This window comes from Phocoena sinus, chromosome 13 (assembly GCF_008692025.1).
Source record: "Phocoena sinus isolate mPhoSin1 chromosome 13, mPhoSin1.pri, whole genome shotgun sequence".
NCBI classification, from domain to species: Eukaryota; Metazoa; Chordata; class Mammalia; order Artiodactyla; family Phocoenidae; genus Phocoena; species Phocoena sinus.
In genome coordinates, this window is record NC_045775.1 from 18,434,598 (window position 1) to 18,455,126 (window position 20,529).

Genomic DNA, 20,529 nt, shown 5'->3' on the forward strand with positions numbered 1-20,529 from the left:
GGATTTATTTTAAATGGTACCAAGTAATTCTCTTACTTGCATAAAAACTGCAATAATTTTATCTCACTAAAAAGGAAAAATACAAGCAAACATATAAATCAACATTATTGGAAAACACTCACAGCCAGGATAAATTAAATGTATAAAACTTGGAGAAAATTACTGGTATATAGTTTTTTAGGCAGGCCATGGGTTTTGGAAAAAAACCCTTTAAATAGGGCTTTAGAAGTAGTGAAGTACTGCTAGGATGTTCATACCCAAAGAATTGTAAATAAAAGAGAAATAAAACTGACACTATGAACTGTTTAAAAAAATCTATTTCATGCTACAAGGTACAGAATGGTTTTCAATTAGATAGTTTATGTATTAAATATTTATGAACTATAACTGAAAAAACAACAAAACTGTGTGCAGTGCTCTTAAGTGTTACTACTCCAGCCATCTAATCTCTAAAAGTAGGCTAAATATCAAAGTAGAAAGTGACATTCAAACACTTAATGAGTACTTACTATGAGCTGGGCACTGTGTCAGAGACACAGAAATGGTGAAGACATGGTCTCTTGGTTCAAAAAACTTATTCCCTTAGCCCCTAGTTCCAACATGACACACTTATAATAAATTCACAGTTATATATTAAAACGTCAAGAAATATAAACAGCCCCACTATAATTCTGCTTCACAAGCTAGCAAATATAAAGTAGTTGAAAATCAAATATCAAACACACTTCATTATTGATACAAATATATATAATTTAAAAACTGCTATCACTTTTCTATATTAATTTTAAATCCTGGCATTCTCAAAGCGGATATCATTTCCCTTACTACGATAAGGCTATAAGTACAGATAGAAGTCTAAAGAGGCCCTGAAAAAAGGGTCAGTAAAAGGCAAAAAGAAGCTCCCTTTCTACACTGTTCAATGAAATGAACCTTTAATACAAGAAATTGGATTATTAAAATTTCAGAGAAGAATGAAGTATCATGGGAAAAACAATGAGCTCACTTTAAAATATCAACAGGATCCTCTGCCTTAGTATTAGAATGTTAATGAATAACCAACAAAAAGTTAATATTCATATTACTGTTCTTTGAAAAAATTTTATCTATAATCACTACCGAGATATAAACAATAAGAAAGTAGGAAGTACTTTGATACAGGACAAACCTACCTGTGCACATGATTCTTCAGGTGTTTTGGCACTAACTGAATAAAGTGCTGGGAGATCTAGTCTGTGCACAGAGAATTTTTCTAGAGTGTGCAAAAGTGCTGGAGCAAGGTGAGAAGTTTGACCTGAGCCTCGTTCTCCAGACAGCAATAGTCTTGGCCTGTAAGAGGTTGGCTGATGATATGGTGACCTGCAATAAACATAAGACATAATAATTATTTCAAAACCATACACTCTAAAGACCAAAATAAAATATTAGGAAAATATTTACATAAAAGAATGTAATGCCAAATTAACAGAACTTTTTTTTTTACCTCTCTCATTTTTTTAAGTACAGCAAAGCATTTTTTAAATAATTACAGTTTTAAAATACTGATCTCTCTGGCCATATTAATACCAAGACATAAAAGTATAAAAATCCATCCTAAAAGAAAGTTCATCCTATCATACCACATATATTAACTTGGAAAATGCTTCAGACAGTAAGTATGATTTAGTTATTAATTAACCCAGGTCAAATGTTAAGAATTCCACTTCTCCAACAAAGAGGTACATCTAAAGATTACTCAAAATGTAGGACTTCTGGGCTTCCCTGGTGGCGCAGTGGTTGAGAGTCCGCCTGCCGATGAAGGGGACACGGGTTCGTGCCCCGGTCCGGGAGGATCCCACATGCCGCGGAGCGACTGGGCCCGTGAGCCACGGCCGCTGAGCCTGCGCATCCGGAGCCTGTGCTCCGCAACGGGAGAGGCCACAACAGTGAGAGGGCCGCGTGCCGCAAAAAAAAAAAAAAAAAATGTAGGACTTCTTTTTTTTCATGGTTAAAATGGTAAATTTTATAAATATTTTATCACAGTTTTTTTTAACATCTTTATTGGAGTATAATTGCTTTACAATGCTGTGTTAGTTTCTGCTTTATAACAAAATGAATCAGTACATATACATATATCCTCATATCTCTTCCCTCTTGCATCTCCCTCCCTCCCACCCTCCCTATCCCACCCCTCTAGGTGGTTACAAAGCACCAAGCTGATCTCCCCCTGTGCTATGCGGCTGCTTCCCACTAGCTATCCATTTTACATTTTACCACAGTTTTTAAAATAGGAAAAAAAAAAAGTAGGACTCCTTCAGTGGCAGCAATTTTGTTTCTAGGCCAAAAAAACCTAACTGTTCTTACCCTAATATATGATATCTAAAGCCCTACACCAGAGAAGGCAAATTTAGGATAACATATTAAAACAAACTCAATTAGTATTTTCAAGATTCTACAGCACCATTAAAAAGATAAATGAGGGCTTCCCTGGTGGCGCAGTGGTTGAGAGTCTGCCTGCCGATGCAGGGGACACAGGTTCGTGCCCCGGTCCAGGAGGATGCCACGTGCCGCGGAGCGGCTGGGCCCGTGAGCCATGGCCGCTGAGCCTGCGCGTCCGGAGCCTGTGCTCCGCAACGGGAGAGGCCACAGCAGTGGGAGGCCCACGTAGCCCAAAAAAAAAAAAAATAAATGAAAAAAGTTTATCTAATATCACTATAGATAATGCAGGAAATTCTAAGCAATGCAATAAGAATAAAGCAAATTTAAAAATGGAACTAACGGAAAGAAATTGAACAAACACAGTTACTTGTAAAGAACATGATTATACACTAGAAAATCCAAGAGAATCGACTAATGACTGCTATAGTCTACCAGCAAAATAACAAGACTGAAGATGGAAATAGAAAAACCAAAAGATTTTCCTAAACACCATCAATAACCAATATAAAAAAGAAAGGAAGATTCTATTCACAACTGCAAAAATACAAATGATAAACAATATTAAATAATCTTAACGAGAGAGGTATGAAACTATATAGAATACATCATGAGCCTGAATATAGATGTCAATTCTTCCTATGCATTTATACCTAGCTATAGTTAACTATATACATATGGTTGGTTTATAGTATTTTATTTTATAGATTTTAAAAATGCAAATCAAAATCCCAAAAAAGATTTGAGCGGGGGGGCGGGGAGGGGAGATTTAAACTTATTTGCAACATTATCTGAAAAAATAATCAAGTAAGAACATCAAGGGGACTTCCCTGGTAGTCCAGTGGCTAAGACTCTACACTCCCAATGCAGGAGGGCTGGGTTCCATCCCTGGTCAGGAACTAGATCCCACATGCCGCAACTAAAGGTCCTGCGTGCCTCAACTAAGACCCGACGCAGCCAAATAAATAAATTTTTTTTTAATTAAAGAAAAAGAACATCAAGAAAATTTTGGATAAGCGTGCTAACATCAAGAAAATTTTAGGTAAGTGTGCTAGCTCCAATTTCAGAACATTTAAACCTGTTTTAGTAATTAGCACTTCATACACACTTCTTGTTTAATTTTCTTAACAATTCTATGAAATACATAAGTTTCCTCTTACTAAATAGATAAAGAACCCAAGGCTAAGAGGGGTTAGGTATAAGATTATACAACTGGGTGTCCATATAACTGCAAAGTCCAGGTTCTAAAACACAAAGTTAAGATGCGCCCTACTTTATACTGATACATATTACAGAACAGAATAATAGAATGAAGAATACACCAAAGAAAAGAAACACAGATCAGTGGTACATAGCAGCCCAGGAAACAAATCATAGTAATTGACAGAATTTTATATAAGATAATAAGCATAAAAATAAATGGAACAGAGATGAATTATAACACAAATATTGTTTTAAAATAGGGAGGGGGCTTCCCTGGTGGCGCAGTGGTTAAGAATCCGCCTGCCAATGCAGGGGACATGGGTTCAATCCCTGGTCCGGGAAGATCCCACATGCCGCGGAGCAACTAAGCCCGTGTGCCACAACTACTAAGCCTGCGCTCTAGAGCCTGCAAGCCACAACTACTGAAGCCCACATGCCAGATCTCCTGAAGCCTGCATGCCTAGAGCCTGTACTCCACAACAAGAGAAGCCATCACAATGAGAAGCCCTTGCACCGAAACGAAGAGTAGTCCCCACTTGCCGCAACTAGAGAAAGCCCGCGCACAGCAACCCAATGCAGCAAAAAAATAAATTACTTAATTAAATAAATAAATCTATTAAAAAAAATAGGGAGGATTCAGATTCTCATTTCACAAGACAAAATGAATTCTAACACAGAAACAAAAAAAAACCAAAAGATTCATGTTTTTTGTTTTTTTTTTTCTTTTTTGGGCGGGGGTACACGGGCCTCTCACTGTTGTGGCCTCTCCCGTTGCGGAGCACAGGTTCCGGACGCGCAGGCTCAGCGGCCATGGCTCATGGGCCCAGCCGCTCCGCAGCATGTGGGATCTTCCCGGACCGGGGCACAAACCCATGTACCCTGCATCAGCAGGCGGACTCTCAACCACTGCGCCACCAGGGAAGCCCTCATGTATTTTTAATTCATAAAAATCTAAAAGCTTTTGTTACTCAAAAATTACAATCTGAACCAAATGGCAAACACTCAAATGAGACAAATAATTAAATTTGCCATTAATAGGATTGGTTCTTAATGCATAAAGAGCTTATATGACAGTATTTTAACAAAAAATACCTTCTTATACAAAGAATGTAGACAATTCAAAAAGAAAATAGAAATAAATAACTTCTTAAAAAATGTTCATTCATTTAACAATTTTAGAATGCTTCCTATGTTGAATGCCTTGGCCCGTGGTATCCAACAATACCACTGTTATCATAGAGCTCATAACTCAGTGCATTTATTGGAAAAAGGAAGTAAATTACTATAATTCAGTGTGATTAATAAGCAGCACTCTTTAAGTACAGGGTGCTATCAGAGACTCATAAATGGCTTTCCTGAAAAAGTGTTATGAAAGCACAAACCCAACAGATCGAAGGCAGAAAGGATGAATTTCAAGAAATAAAAACAGGATGTACAAAGGACCAGAGGCTAAAAAAACCTCTTGGCCCTTTGGGGTAAAGGATATAGTTCATTACAGCCAGCTTCTTTTAAGGTTTTAGGGTAATGTAAGGGTAAAGATACCGGGGTAAAGGAGGGGAAGGGGGAAGGAGAATCAGACTGTAAAGGGCTATGAAGGGTTCTGTAAACCACGTTAAAAGTTGGAATGTACACTGAAGACAATGAGGAAGCATTAAGATGCTTAAGCAGGGGAAGTGACATAAGCATACACATGTCTTTGGATGACAACTCTAACTCATGATGTCAGTATGGGAAAGGGTTTTGAAAGAAGGCGAAACAATAGGAAAGGTGACCAGTTAGGAGTTTGCTATAATAACCCAGGCATGAGATGTTAATAACAATATAGACAAGAACAGTGTCAGAGGAGGTAGAAGGAAGAGCCTGGAATTAGACTTACTTAGTAAGAAAAATCCATAAGACTTGGTCATTTACTAGATATAGAAGGGAAGAAAGAGGAAAGAGTTGAGAATGATGTCCAATTCTAGCTGGGATAACTGAATGGATGGTAGCTCGTAAGACTCATGGGAAGAGAAGGAAAGACACAAGCCAGCATATACCGAAAGATCTGTGACAACAAAGGGTGATAGGCAACTGGACAAAGTTTAAAGCTCAAGAGTGATCTAGGCTTGAGAAAGATTTGGTAGTTACTAACAAAGATGAAAAATAATGAAAATATTGAGAAACATCATTTATCTGTTAGATTGATAAATATTAGAATGCCGTTATTAGCAAATAGATGATGGGAAAATTGGTATTCTCATGAATAGTGAGAATGGAAAAAAGTATAATTTTCTGAAATTAAATTTGGCAAGTATGCCAAATATATGCCAAAATGTATATCCAAGGATATTCTGCAATTCATCCCACTCCCAAAGATTCCCTTACTTCTTAGTGTTCTCTACATTTTTTCCCATAGTACTTATCTTCTAACATTTTATCTATCACACTGATTGTTTTATTGTCTGTCTCCATCTAAAATGTAAGCTGAATAAGGGCAGGGATCCTAGTATATTTGGTTCACTGACATATTCCAATTACCTAGGACAACATCTGGCACATGATGGGCACTTTGACAAAATATCTGTATGAGTGAATGAATATATGAAAGTGCAAATGATTCAAATAAATAAGAAGATATTATTTTCATCTATCTAGTTGGCAAAGATTTTAAAAGACGAACAGTGCTCAGAAATGACAAGGGAACAGAAAAAATAACCCTCTCATATATTACTGATGAAATGTAAATTGGTACAACATTTCTGGAAGGTAATTTAACAATCTCTATCAGATTTTGAAATGTATATACACTTTGACACAACAATCAGTTTTTTAAATCTACTTTAAGGTCTGAATCAGAAAATGTTATAAAGATGTATACTTAGAAAGATGTCTATCACAGCACTGTTTATAAAAGAGGAAAACTGGAAATTTCAATTTTTATCAATAAGGTTATATAAATTATGAAACACCCAAAAAATATACTATGCAGCTATTTTAAAAGAATGACATTAAACATATACTGACATGAAATAACATTCCCAACATAGTGGGGGGAAAAGCAAGTTACATTAACAACCTTACAGGAGAATATAATTTATATAAGATCATATATGGGTCTGTCTATATGGATACAGAGAATATGGAAGTGTGGTCACCAAAATGTTAACACATATTGCCTTCAGGTGCTTGGGCTTTAATTTTTACTTTCTTCTTTATGCTCTTCTTTTTTATTTGAATTTTCTACAGAGTATATCATCTTTCTAATCAGAAAAAACAAAGCTACTTTCATTTGGAAAACCTTAAAAAGTTCTGTTTCTAATCCCCTTATGGTAATATACAATAAGAAAGAAAACTTATCTTCCATCATAAGGGTTCTCTACCAGATTGATAGGCCTTAAATAGCTTGACTTCTATTTCATCTTAAATCTAAAGAAAAGGTTGCAACACTGTTTTAGGAAACTATTCCCAGAAAAAGAAACCCACCATCAATGCCCAAGCTAGTGTTACTGACACCAGCATTAAAGTCATGTTTTCTACTTGTCTAGAATCTTTTATGTATTAATCTGGCATGCTAACACATGTTGCTCGAACAAAAAAGCCAAACCAAACCAAATCAACAACAACAAAATACATGTGTAGTCCTCATTAAAGGCTTATGTTCTAAAGTAAATGCTTCTTGGAAAGTGTGAAAAATCATATCATCCAACCTACCCTAAAAAACCCTATCTACCTATTAAGCTCAGAAATCAATCTGGGAACCACATAGTACAATGGAAAGAATATGATCCCAGGAAACAAACAGTACCAAGTCTGCCCCCTACTAGCAGCATGATCATGGGCAATTTACTTAACCTCTTTGTATCTCAGTTTCCTCATCTATAAAATGATGATACCACAAATGCTAATGACTGTTAAGAGGCCTATACGTATTACTATATACGAAGCCCCAGCTTTATATACCTACCACGTCTAGTTTGTAATGAGCAACAAATGCTAACTCCTATACCTTCATACTCAAAAGGACAGCAAATGTCACCATTTTTTCTGAAGCATTCCTGGACTTCCCTGTGGAAGCTTCTTAGTTCTGCTTTCATAACACTTTAGCCATATCACAATGTTTGTCACCCCCAAGAACAAGAACTCTTCCAGAGTAAGAACTATGTTATATCTTATTCATGCTTCGAGCACCTAGTACAATGCCTCGCACAGGGTAAAAAAAAAAAAAAAAAGGCAGAATGAGTGAATAAATAAATAATTTATCAAAACATCTTTAAAAAACAGCTCATTCTAGGATATAGCTGTCTCACTATTAAATTAAAGTCAAAGCAATGAACTAGAAAAGCGTATGTAAAAGAGGTTAAAATTAAACCAATTCCTTGAAAAAGGCTAAGCCAACCAAAATAAGCCATACCACTGATATACATTCAATCAGTAACAGAATGTTCTTATTGAAAAATTGATAGTTTCTTAGCTCCTACTATGTATTTCAATTCAAATAACTAAAATTGTCAAAACAAACAGCACACACATGGCACACAGGCTAGCCAGGTGAAAGTCAAAAAAAAATGATTATTTGGTTTTCTCTTACCCATTAATAAACAGATCTGTAAAATCACTGAAACAGTTTAAGAAAACTTCCCAGAGGGCATAAAAGAAAGGCTCTGGAGTGAAGAAAAAAGTTTCTAATAGAAGAGCTTGCTGTTAAAGAGTAAATTAAAGTAATTTAGTCTCATTTTAAAAACCAAAAAACAAGGAAGGGTTATCAATGCAAATAATCAAATTAACATTTCACCAAAATCTACATGGGAAAAATTTCGATTAAAGACTTAAATGTGTTCAAAATATCTCTAAAGAAAAATTACTTAAAAGTATACACAATCCAGTGTCTTCTAATAGAAGTCCTATTAGACCTACTTGACTGGAGCATTATGGTTCTTTAACTATCATGATAATTATGTAAATGCAAGTGATGATGCTGTTAGTATTTGAAAACTATTTAGTCTCTTAATTTAAAATTACATTAGCACTAAAATTGTTTACCCATTGAAGTGCACAGCAAAAGCTGCTTTAATATAGACAAAGGTAAATGTAAATAGAAAAAACATAAAATCTAAATTAGGAAAGTGTAAACGAATGAGGTTTTGGAGAATCAGAAAGTTATTTGTTTTGGGCTTCCCTGGTGGCGCAGTGGTTGAGAGTCTGCCTGCCGATGCAGGGGACATGGGTTCGTGACCCGGTCCGGGAAGATCCCACATGCCGCGGAGCGGCTGGGCCCGTGAGCCATGGCCGCTGAGCCTGCGCGTCCGGAGCCTGTGCTCCGCGACGGGAGAGGCCACAAACGAGAGGCCCGTGTAACGCAAAAAAAAAAAAAAAAAGAAAGTTATTTGTTTAGTTACTGAGCAATTTCTAATTCAAAACCTCTTTCGTACCCTTAGAATCCTAAATTATCATATGAAACTTATTATAATCAAAATATTCTAGATCATGGTAAATGATCATTTCTGTCCACTTTAGTTCAAATAAAAAGCAATAAAATTGGGGACATGGGTTTACTTTCTGAAGGCAACCCTTCCTTCTACCCTACTTAAAAAAAAAAAAAAATCCCACAATCATTTTAGGAAAAAACATCTTGAGTTGACCAATAAACCAATTTATTACCACACAAAAACACAGACACAGTAAAGTTTTCCAGAATTGTGTCCAAACAACAGAAAAACAAAGTCCTCCAGGTTACAACCATAAGTAAAAATATACTGTAATTCTAACTATAAAGTAGTAAAAATCACTCTAAATTGATAGAAATTTCAATATAAATTGAAATCAATGATATAAATTGCTTACATTGTAAAATGAAGGTAAGGTTTATGTACAGCAGCAGCTGATGACTGTTTCTTTGGTGATCCTGAGTGACAACTGGTCTCGAAAATTGATAAAGCATTCTCATCTTCACTATCATCTAAAATCAGAGTTTCTATATCTGTTTAAAAAAAAAAATCACAAAGATTATGGGGCTTAAAAAGTACTTTAATATTAGTGCCCTACCAAAGCTAAGAAAAATTGGTTTACAAATCAAGTGGCAAAAACTAATAAGTTATCCATCAAATAACACAGACTGTCCAAGGAAATTGACAAACTACAGTATTCTGAATAATTTATAAATGGAACCAATGTAATTCTTTCACCTTTACAGACTAGTTAAGTGTTATGAGATGCATTTTGGGAGACTACAAGAACTCTGGAAAAGAAATGGCACTCTCATAAAATACTCACCTACTTACTAAAAATTTCTAAGTTAATTTTGACCAAAACCAGTACATTTAATATAAATAAAATGGTTTAATTAATAGAGTAATTGAAGTATGGCCCAGTTCTTACAAAAGCAACAAGGAACAAATTGACCTTTATTTTTTCACATGGCACACACACACATATTTCAAGGAAAATCTAGTCTTAGTTAAGAAGGGACTCAGGAATTCAGTGGGAAAAAAACCAATCTTAAAAAATGTACTCATTCAAGTAACACTGGGTCTTAAGTTATTGTTCGATGGACTAACGGGAACTAAAATTCCTATTGAAAGTGCCATACTTAAAAATTTATCTGGACTACAACCTAAAGTATTAATAGCTGTAATTCATACATACCTAACAAAAGCGTCAATTCATTCAATAAAAAGCAATGCTACATGTGTAGGAGAAATGGGAGGAAATTAAGATTGACAAAAATCATACCCTTCCCCCAAAAAAACAAAGAAAAAAAATAGGCATGCTTTCTAAAATGAGATACTGAATTGTTCTGGCAGACACAGATTTCAATGGCTTTTAAAAGCCAAGTATTTAATACAACTAATATTGTAAAGGTTAATCAGAAAATAATTGAGTACCATGTGATTGATAATTTCATATATAAGGAAAGGATACTTGTCTAAGAAAAATATTAAAGACCAAAACAATCCAGAATAATATATCTAAATAACTAAAAAACAATGATTAATAATCAAAGAAAATTTGGTTTCTTTCCTCCACTGGTATGTGACAAAAAAAAATGAAACTAAAGCATACTTTATACTTATGGGGATAAAATGGTAAGAAAACAGATAGTAATGCCATAAAAAAATTCTCAAATGCAAGTAAAGAAGTTACAATCTCTCAGAAGAGAAGGTAAGATTTTTATGACCTTCTAAAGGTGACATAGTCTTTTAAAAATTAAAAAAAATTGGGAAAAGATACATATCCTCAGTTTTGAAAATCAGAGATAAGAAATGTACAATTCATGGCAGAGTAGCTGGCTCATACATAATATTTGTTCTCCTCCTCATTTGACAAATTTAAGAAATCAAGTAATCGATGTGATATTTCATGAGAATCTACCCTAAAAAAGTTTCTGAAAAATACATATATGACAAGCAAAATTCATTGACTATCGATGATTTTTACTATATATAACAGTTTTACCATTAACATAATTCATTGGACAATTTTTTATACAGTGCAGACTACATGTTAAACAAAGAAAATGAGGATAATTTTTTTAAATTACTGTCTCTTCTAAGTTCATGGGCTTTTACTTTGATTAGCACAGGAACCTAGAGCTTTCCTGTATATGAGTAACATTTTTAAAAGTAGCTTTCTGCTTTTATCTCAAATCCAAACTACAATCTTGAGGCCAGAAGTCAAGACCTTCTATCATCAGGTTCTAATTTACTGCCCTACTAGTAATTTACACTGCATTAGCGCAGCACACTGCAGAGTGCTGTGCCAATAAAACAGTATGATGAGTTGAATCCAGAGGGACATTATAGCAACATGGTTAAGTGCATGGGCTCTGGAGTCAGGCTCCCTGAGTTTGAGCAAGACCTAGAACTTACTGAGTGACCCTATATAAGTGAACATCTTCATTTTTGATAGAGTAAGAGTACCTACCCCCAGGATTGTTATGAGGATTAACAAATGACAATTTATGTAAGGGCTTTATAATAATAAAAGAAATGTAAGCCAATACTATCACAGCCAACTTTTCTAAAGATGGTAACACTCCTACATTAAGATAGTCAGAATGTCCCAAGAGTGAACAAACAGAACAAACATCCATTCATTCTTTTTATGGACACTGACTAGGCAACTACTGTATGCCAGACAATATGCTAGGCCTAGAATAAACAGTGGCCAGTGAAATGGATACATTTCCTATATTCATGGCAAATACAAAAGAGTAACACAAAAATAACCTTATAAGAAAACTCAGAATTTATTTACTTATGCCTGTACTTGTTTCATTTTAACAATATGAAAAGGTAATTTATACTACCTTCTTTCTTGTCACTCTGGCTAATTTCAGCATGAGGAAACACTTTTTGCAAGACTGCTAGGATGTTGTTGAAGCTTCTTTCCAGCAGTGGTCTTATGATGGGGGATAGTGCATGTCCCGAAGACATGACAGCACGCTGGGAAGCAGGCACGATATTCTGCATTGCGTGGTAAAAATCTTGGGCGTTGAGCACTATTGAGGAAACATCTAGCTGCAGTTTATGACTGCTAGCATAGATCTGGGGGTAACGCCTCCGCAGGGCAATCAGGGCAGCTTCAGTGCACAGGGCCTTGATATCAGCTCCGCAATAGCCTAATGCACAAAAGGAAAAGGATAACAAAGGTAAGTCCATTTTTCCAAGTATCAACTCTATTTTGCAAATATGCACATCTTTATCTAAAATAAAATACTAAATCAATCATGTGCAATTTCACTAGCAAAATGAAAAATGACCATTTAAAGTCACCTAATAAAACTGTTTACTCATTAAGACTAAAAATGTTTCGAATATTTTAATTAACAAACACATGAACTAATGATATTAAAAGAAAACAAGTCATATATTTTGTGCCAAAACCAATTATAATGTACATCTTTCTTCAGGGAAGGTTTAAAAAAAATAGTTTTATATCAATCTTTCATCAATATTTCCAATTATTAGTTTAGTCCTCATGACATTAGTTTTCTATAAATTTTTCTAATATTACTAATTTCCAAACACATATAATGGAGCAGTACAAAGTAGTATACATAAGCGGAAACTTCAAAATCAGAGCTATTCTACTACTAACTCTGAGTGTAACCCACAAGCAGGTTAATATCTTATTACCCCCAAAACTATACTTTAAAGTTATGATCATCTCTGATAGTTCCAAAGGTATTACAGGGAATGAGAATCCATTAAATTTCTACATTATCTTCCTTTATATATATATATTTAGTTTAAAATGATTGATAATCTAGTTCAAAGGGCTACAAAGATATGAGGTATCATCCATTACCCATATTTAACTGATCATGTAGTTAAACAACAGATCAAGCCACCAGTGCTCTGAAATCATTTCATTCATTTGAGCAACAAATACATAGAAAAACATATGAACTCTTACGTTTTTACCACAAATGGGAAGAAAACCTCAAACTAGTCATGGTGTTTTTTTATATCGACAATTAAACCTGCATTTGGCCACCTTTATCAGTTATGCCCGCAGCGGGAACCACCCGAACTAATTACAGAACATTAGTCCCTAAGCTCTTCAAAGAGTGGTATCAGGTTTATTTATCTCTTTATATCTCACAATGACCTTGTAGAACACTTAAATACTGAAATTAAAATGGTGATTAGATAGGAAAACTACGAGCAGAGAAGAAATAGTACCAGAATAACTGGCAGAAAAAGAACATTAAGGAACAAAACCATATAAATCAAACTGACTCACACATCTATAATAAATTCTATCCCTATATTCCTCAGTAGGGCAAATGATCACGTTAAACAAGTCCTACACATAACAGAAAACTCCTCACCCTGCTCTCCTTTTTCCATAGCACTTACAACCTTATCATTTACCTATTATGTTTACTGTCTGCCTTCCCCAACTAGAATGTGACCTCTGTAAGAATAGGGGTATTTGTTTGTTTTGTTCGCTAAATGTATCTCAACTACCAAGAACGATGCCTGGCCTGGCATTCAGTAGATATCCAAAAAGTATTTCTTGAGTGAAAGAATCAATGAAAAAAGAAAAGAGTAACTCCAAGGTTATAGTTTGGAAACGTAAAACTATTAGGTTACCATGTATTACAAAAAAGAGGGGGATGAACCATACCTATTAGGCTTTTCTTTTTCTAAGAAATCTAAATTCTTTTACTATTAAACCAACTTACTCACTGTAACTAAAAATTTCAATGAAAACTATTAAGTACTATATTCATAAACATTTATTCAGAGGTAGGGGAAAACTTAATATGACCTATGAGAATTTAATTCAGAAAACTATAAGCAGATTAAGCATTAACACTGCCCCATGACAGCAACCAATCTCCCAAATAATTCTTCAGAATAACCAAGTTTACCACGTCTCTCATTTTATTTTCTATTTCTCAATGAATGAACCTGACAAAAAGTATCTTTTCCTGTTCCATACACATCTGTTACATTAGTTCAACAAAATAACTGTAGAATACCAGCTCAGTTATAAACAGCTCAGTTATAAATAATCCATTTCAGAGGAAGTAAAGAATAAACTACTGTCTTCAAAAAAATATAAACCACATTTCTTTTTCTTCTTTAAAAGTATATATACTTAGTGAACATACTATATGACCCTATTTTTAAGTGCAAAAACCTAATTAAAAAAGAGCAAACGTTCAAAAACAATGCAGAACAGAAAAAAGCCACTAAAAGGTATTTTATGTAGTAAATGTTGCCCATAACATTTATGTTTGACATAATATAAATAGCAATGTTTGTTCATTTTTTCTTAATTTATTAAAGATAATTTTAAAGCTTATCAACAATAATAGATTCCACTTAAAGAAGTAAATTTTCTTCACTGAATTAAATAGATGTTTTGTATATTGACACATTTTATTAACAATATCAAAAAATCACATTTGTTAATATAATATCATCACCAATCTCATCGCTAAAGTCTTTTAAGTGCTGGCAAGCTGTCAGCTCACAATGACAAATATAAGTCATAGAATGCCCTTTGAGAACTGCTGTGTAGCTTATAATCCCTTTTCTGTTTTTAAAAAAATCCTAATTTTTGCTTGAAAGTTTGAATTTCATCATTAGTTATAAACTAATCCTTGAAAAAAAATAAAGAAGTAAATTTTCTCATGGATTATCATAACCAACAGACTATAAATGATAGGATTTATCTTCTTTACATTTGTTTGTGAATGAGAATTACTAGTTTATATCTGTGGTTGTCAACCTTGACTAGTCATCTGAATAAACAATGAAAATGAGTCAAAAATAGATTCCCGACAAACTTAGTGAATCAGAATCACTAAGTGGTGGTTTAATATCATAACATAAATGTGTATTTTGAGAAAACTTTACAAGTGATACTGATATACAAAAAAATTGAGAACTACTGAATTAATAATACACTTTCCTTACTAGACTCTAAAACAGAATTAAAGGTACATCATAACCATGGCTAAACAGGATATATTAAGGGTGACCACATGTCCTGGTTTTGGCCATTTGCCTTGTCATAATTAACAGTGTATTTTTTCACTCTCAAAAGGGTCCTGGTTTAGAAAAATAGACGATATGACTATTCGAGAAATACTGAAATACAGCCTTTTGAGAGTTAAAAGTTGATGTTAAATATCAATATCCCTTCCATAAGAATTCCATAACTATACTAGTTCTACCATTACAACTCTAATAGTCTGATGAACATACATAGCTAGATACCAAAGAAAACACATTCCTGAATACTACTATTAAGATGGAAATTTGTCTGAAAGAATGAAAATACAAGCTATTCAAAGAGGTTATAAATTAGAGAAAGGTAATAAAATTTTATGAAGTTACTTTTTAAGTAAAATACCAAACAATGAAGGTCCACAAGCTAAGATGCCACATTGACAGATACCCTTTCATTGTTTTGGCCCTCTTAGTGAAAATGAATAGAGAAATATGATTAGATTAAAGTTCTTCATTAACCTTAAGCTCCTACTATTTGTGCACATGTTCTGGATACCAAATTATTTGAAGACTACTAAAAATCACACCTATTATGCATGCAAACCTCCAAGTACTTGGGAATTCATTTCAAGGTAAAAGTTACCAAATCCATAACCTCTAACAAGAGGTCAACTATCTTTGCAGTCGTTCATTAAGACTGCATACTCTTTTGTTAGGCATAAATTTCATTCAGCTGAACCCATACATGTTAAAACATCTTTGGGATACCTAAGTGCTAAGCTCATAATGAATTAAAAATTTATTGCTATTCCATTCCAGTTTAAAGACCTGTATTTGCTTTTTTCTTTTTTTTTTAAAGTGAACTTAAATGAAATAAATGTCATAATCAAAATCAGAAGTCAGTTATTTATAATGGATTTTTATGTCACTCTCCAGGAAGAAAATAGAGTATATATAAGCAGATTCTAAACCAGCAACGCCACCCCCAAAAAAAGCAAGAGAACTTTTTCAGTCCTATAAAAAAGTATGTCTTAAAATTTTTTTAACTTAAGAAACTGACTAAAAGCTAAAATAAATAACTTGGTAAAATGAGAAGGAGTGGCCTTTCGAAATGAAAAAGGAAACTGAGAGTCTAATATTTAAGATGAAGAATTAGAGTATATAATATTTCAGATGGTAGATAGGATAAAAAAAGTAATTTTAAAATTACTCTTAGGGAATTTCCAAAATTATTTGAAGACTTCTGCTTATTTCAGTTAAGGATCATTCTGTGACAAATTCACAGATGAATCTACAAATATTTCCCATTCTGATCTATACTGCAACACAATAATATCATAAAAGTAACAGGAAATAAAAGGGGTCAAATTTCAAAAAGGGCAAAGACTGGATTTTGTACCAAATACCACCCTCTCCCATAAAGCAGCACAAGGCTTTGCAAAGGTCAAGCCAAATTTACACGAAATGGGTTTGGCGCATGCTCTCTTATACCAGGCAAAGCTTAAACTGGAGTAGTGCTGGAGAGATTTACGTTTTCTCCTCACCAGAAGATGTCGAGGTCTTTGTGGTTCAAAAGCTGAGGTATGCTGCTTCGGAGATGGAGGTCCCTGTGGATGAAGAGGATAATTCGGATGTAGCTAACTGAATGGACTAATGTTCTATTTAAGTTTTAATTATTTGATGGTGGACCACAATGATTTTTTAACTAAGTTGTTCTTTTTGGTTTTGGTAACTTTAAAATTTTCCCAAGGAGACTGCTGACTGTTAGTGGACTTATTAGGGGGACTTCTTCATAATGCTTAAAAAAAGTTCATGGAGAGATTTTTTAATTTATATTTTTGAGAGAATGAGAGGAAAACAGACAAAAGACAGAAAAAGAATGAAGGAAAAATACCTGTGTGTATATTCAGTTGCTTAATACCACATTCATTTTTATTTCAGACCTAATTAGAGCCAAAACCCTAAATTCTAAAACCTCTGAATTCCGTCTCCTATGTATGATCATGTATGTACATAAAACACTCTCACCATATCCTTTTAGGACAGTAGTGTTCGTTCACTCTGTAGGAGATCTTCTACTTTGTGAATAACTTATTAACTTGAAGAGTTTTACATTTGGGGAAATACTAGCAGATGTCATTAAGTATTTTCTTTGAAGACTCCTCTCACTCAACTTCTTTCTAAACCACCAGCATGAGGATGAGTCCATCATGTAATCTGTGAAGTAAAAGACTACAGTCCTGCCCTATCCCTGGACCTTCACCTCTCGTTTAAGCTTATTTTTCTTAGTAAAACTTCTGAAAGGGAACAATTCCTAAAAGGAGACACTGTAGTAATACTGGAAATCCAGCACTCAATGAAAGGCATATGACCACTGAGCTTTGATAATCAAAACACCTAATGGCAGCTAAAATTCTAATTTAGAAGTGTTCAAACTTCAAGTGAAATGTTTACATTTAAAGGCAAAGCCATCTATTGCACAAAAACACAACTATACTCATTCACATTCCAAACATAAGGGGAAAGGGAGGCTGATCAGAACAAACAATGACAATCAAAAAATTCAAACAGTAGCACTTACCAACACATGTTTCAGCCAATTCACCTAAAAAAGCATCTGACAATTTTGGATTCCAGTCCCTGGTATGGATCTGTAAAATGTGTTTTCTTGCCTAAGAAGAAAAGCACAGATAAATAAAATCTTGCCTAAGGAAAAAAGTACAAATAAATAAAATATCTTCAACCCCAAAATGTATTAGATGGAACAAATTTATCAACTAACCATATCCCAGAAAAGCAACTGTTTATTTTAAAAGAAACATAAACAGCTTGGCATCCGCATCAACTCTGATTCCCATAATAACCCTGTGAGCTATGCAGCAGAGATCTTTGTTTCACAAACTAAGATACTTAACATCCTGAGAGGTAAAGGAACTTGACTAGCAGCACATATGACTACGTGACTGATATAGGACTAGAACTCAAAACTAAATTTCACTTTCCTCCAAGTCATCTTAACCATTTGAAAACATGTAAACAAAAAAACTTTAATGTGTTATAATAATCATCTTTTAAACAAACCTTATATTTAGATTTCACAGGCCTTTTGGTTCTAATATGCATAAAGTATCATTAAAGTTTTAAGTTGAAGAAGTTTTCAATTAAGTAAATAAATATAATAAACATCATCTTGTAGGTTAGTTAATGCTTTCACATTTAATATATAACAAGGTAATCTCCATAAATATTAATTGAATTCACTGTAAAACAAAGGTTTAAACAATTTTACCTTGATTTTTTTCTTTCAAAAGAGCATTCTTTACCTTAAATCTAACTGTGTATGTACAGCACAATCAAAATTTTAACATCTTGGTTCCAAATTAAATGAAATTTCTTTTTCTCCCACAGTAAAAAATAAACACTGAAGTATGAGTCCATAATCACCTGAAAAGTCACATCAGAATTTTTTTTTTCACATTTGCCTTCTTTCAGGGGAAAGACAATGCTTTCTAAAATTGAGTATACTTGGGCTTCCCTGGTGGCACAGTGGTTGAGAGTCCACCTGCCGATACAGGGGACACGGGTTCGTGCCCCGGTCCAGGAGAATCCCACATGCCGCGGAGCGGCTGGGCCCGTGAGCCATGGCCGCTGAGCCTGCGTGTCCAGAGCCTGTGCTCCGCAACGGGAGAGGCCACAGCAGTGAGAGGCCCGCGTACCGCAAAAAAAAAAAAAAAAAATTGAGTATACTTGTTTCCTCAACACTGCTACTTGAGTTTCTTGAGACTATGAAAAAGCAAATTATAACCAAGATGATAATATTATTGCCTTGGTGAGGAATCTGGGGTCTAGCACAAAAACAAAAAGAACTTGTAAGTTTTCAAGATAAACTTTGCTCAAAAAGTTGACAAAATCTGGAATCAATAGCTATTGCTTCAATTCCAAGTTCTAAGTTAGGTGTTCAACTACCAAAAATAAATCAATGATGTAAGAAATATTTTCTTTCAACTTGAAATATCTGCCTGAACAGATACTAAAAGAATATAAAATCAAGGCCCCCAAAAAATATAATTCTGAGAGCTTATATAGTCTAGAAGATGACATTAAGAATCTATATAGACTTCATTAGCAGAAGGGGCGCCACTCATTCAAGACCCTTAGAGAATCAGAAACACGTCAAAAAAAAAAAATCTAAGCTGGAATATATCTCAAAAAAGATCTATCGGGGCTTCCCTGGTGGCGCAGTGGTTGGGAGTCCGCCTGCCAATGCAGGGGACGCGGGTTCGTGCCCTGGTCCGGGAAGATCCCACATGCCGCAAAAAAAAAAAAAAGAAAAAAAGAAAAATCTATCTGTATCCCTTCATTTTACAAAATAAGTACAGATTTAGAGGAAATGAAATTAATTACCTAAAGTCAAAAGTTATTGTCAGGTCTCTGAGACATTTAAGTGCCTTTCTCTTTTTCTATATAAAGAGTCTCCTTTCTTTATCATAAAAACAAGAAATAGAAGAAATTATTTAAATCAAGAAATGTTTCATTACAATTTACTCTATATGGCATATAGAATAGTAAATCATATGGTTTCTCCTAATAGAAAGTAGCTTCCTCTATTTTAAGAGTCAAAGGCAAACTCAGGTCACTCATTCTTTAGGATTCATGAATATGCACATAACATTTATAACAATAATCATACTGTTGATGATGATAAACAAAAGAAATTAAGCATTACTGCATAAAGAAGGTACATGCTATTTTATGGTAACAAAGAGTTAACAAAATTATTAAAATTTGGCACCAAGACTTACTTTTTTTGTTGTTTGTTTTTTACATTCACTTGCTCAAATAGCAAGAGTCATGATATTCCACTTCCCAAACTGCATGCTAATATTAGACACTGACTGGTATCAATTTAAATTAACGACCAAATGGAGCCTTATGACTGCCCTTAACCCTTCTCTATTCTGTACATGAGGATGAGGCTATCTTCCAGCAGACTAGTTCATAGCTTCTCTGTCTTCATGCTCAGCCTCTCGTTCAGAACTTGCTTCCTAATCCACTGAGAAAACTGAAGCAATCAGAAGAAAACTTCCAAAGGTACCCCATACCAACTGAAGCAATCAGAAGAAAACTTCCAAAGGTACCCCAACTTCCAAAGGTACCCCATACCAACTCTGTCCACCTGTTATCGTGTGTACCCGCAATATTCTGTCTTCTCCCTATTATGACAGATGAACTATCAAATTCCTATCTATAGTCATTCTCGGGACTTCCCTGGTGGTCCAGTGTCTAAGACTGGACTGGTGGTCCAGTGTCTAAGACGCTCCCAGGGCAGGGAGCCCAGGTTTGATCCCTGGTCAGGGAACTAGATCCCACATGCTGCAACTAAGACCCAGCACAGACAAATAAATAAATAAAATTTTTTTTAATTAAAAATAAAGTCATTCTCATCACTCATATATTAAATCCAATC

At 34.4% G+C, this 20,529-nt stretch overlaps 1 protein-coding gene across 3 annotated transcripts in view; it reads right to left on the reverse strand.

Moving 5' to 3' along the window:
- The window catches only part of ATAD2B (ATPase family AAA domain containing 2B), a 155,962-nt gene that overhangs the window by 69,221 nt on the left and 66,212 nt on the right, over positions 1-20,529 (reverse strand). For all 3 annotated transcript variants that reach the window (XM_032652570.1, XM_032652569.1, XM_032652571.1), the window contains exons 15-18: positions 17,644-17,734; positions 11,900-12,211; positions 9,436-9,571; positions 1,170-1,356 (exon numbers count right to left, since the gene is read on the reverse strand). In XM_032652570.1, coding sequence (XP_032508461.1) covers positions 1,170-1,356; positions 9,436-9,571; positions 11,900-12,211; positions 17,644-17,734 — 726 coding nt within the window. The remainder of the gene's footprint in view (positions 1-1,169; positions 1,357-9,435; positions 9,572-11,899; positions 12,212-17,643; positions 17,735-20,529) is intronic.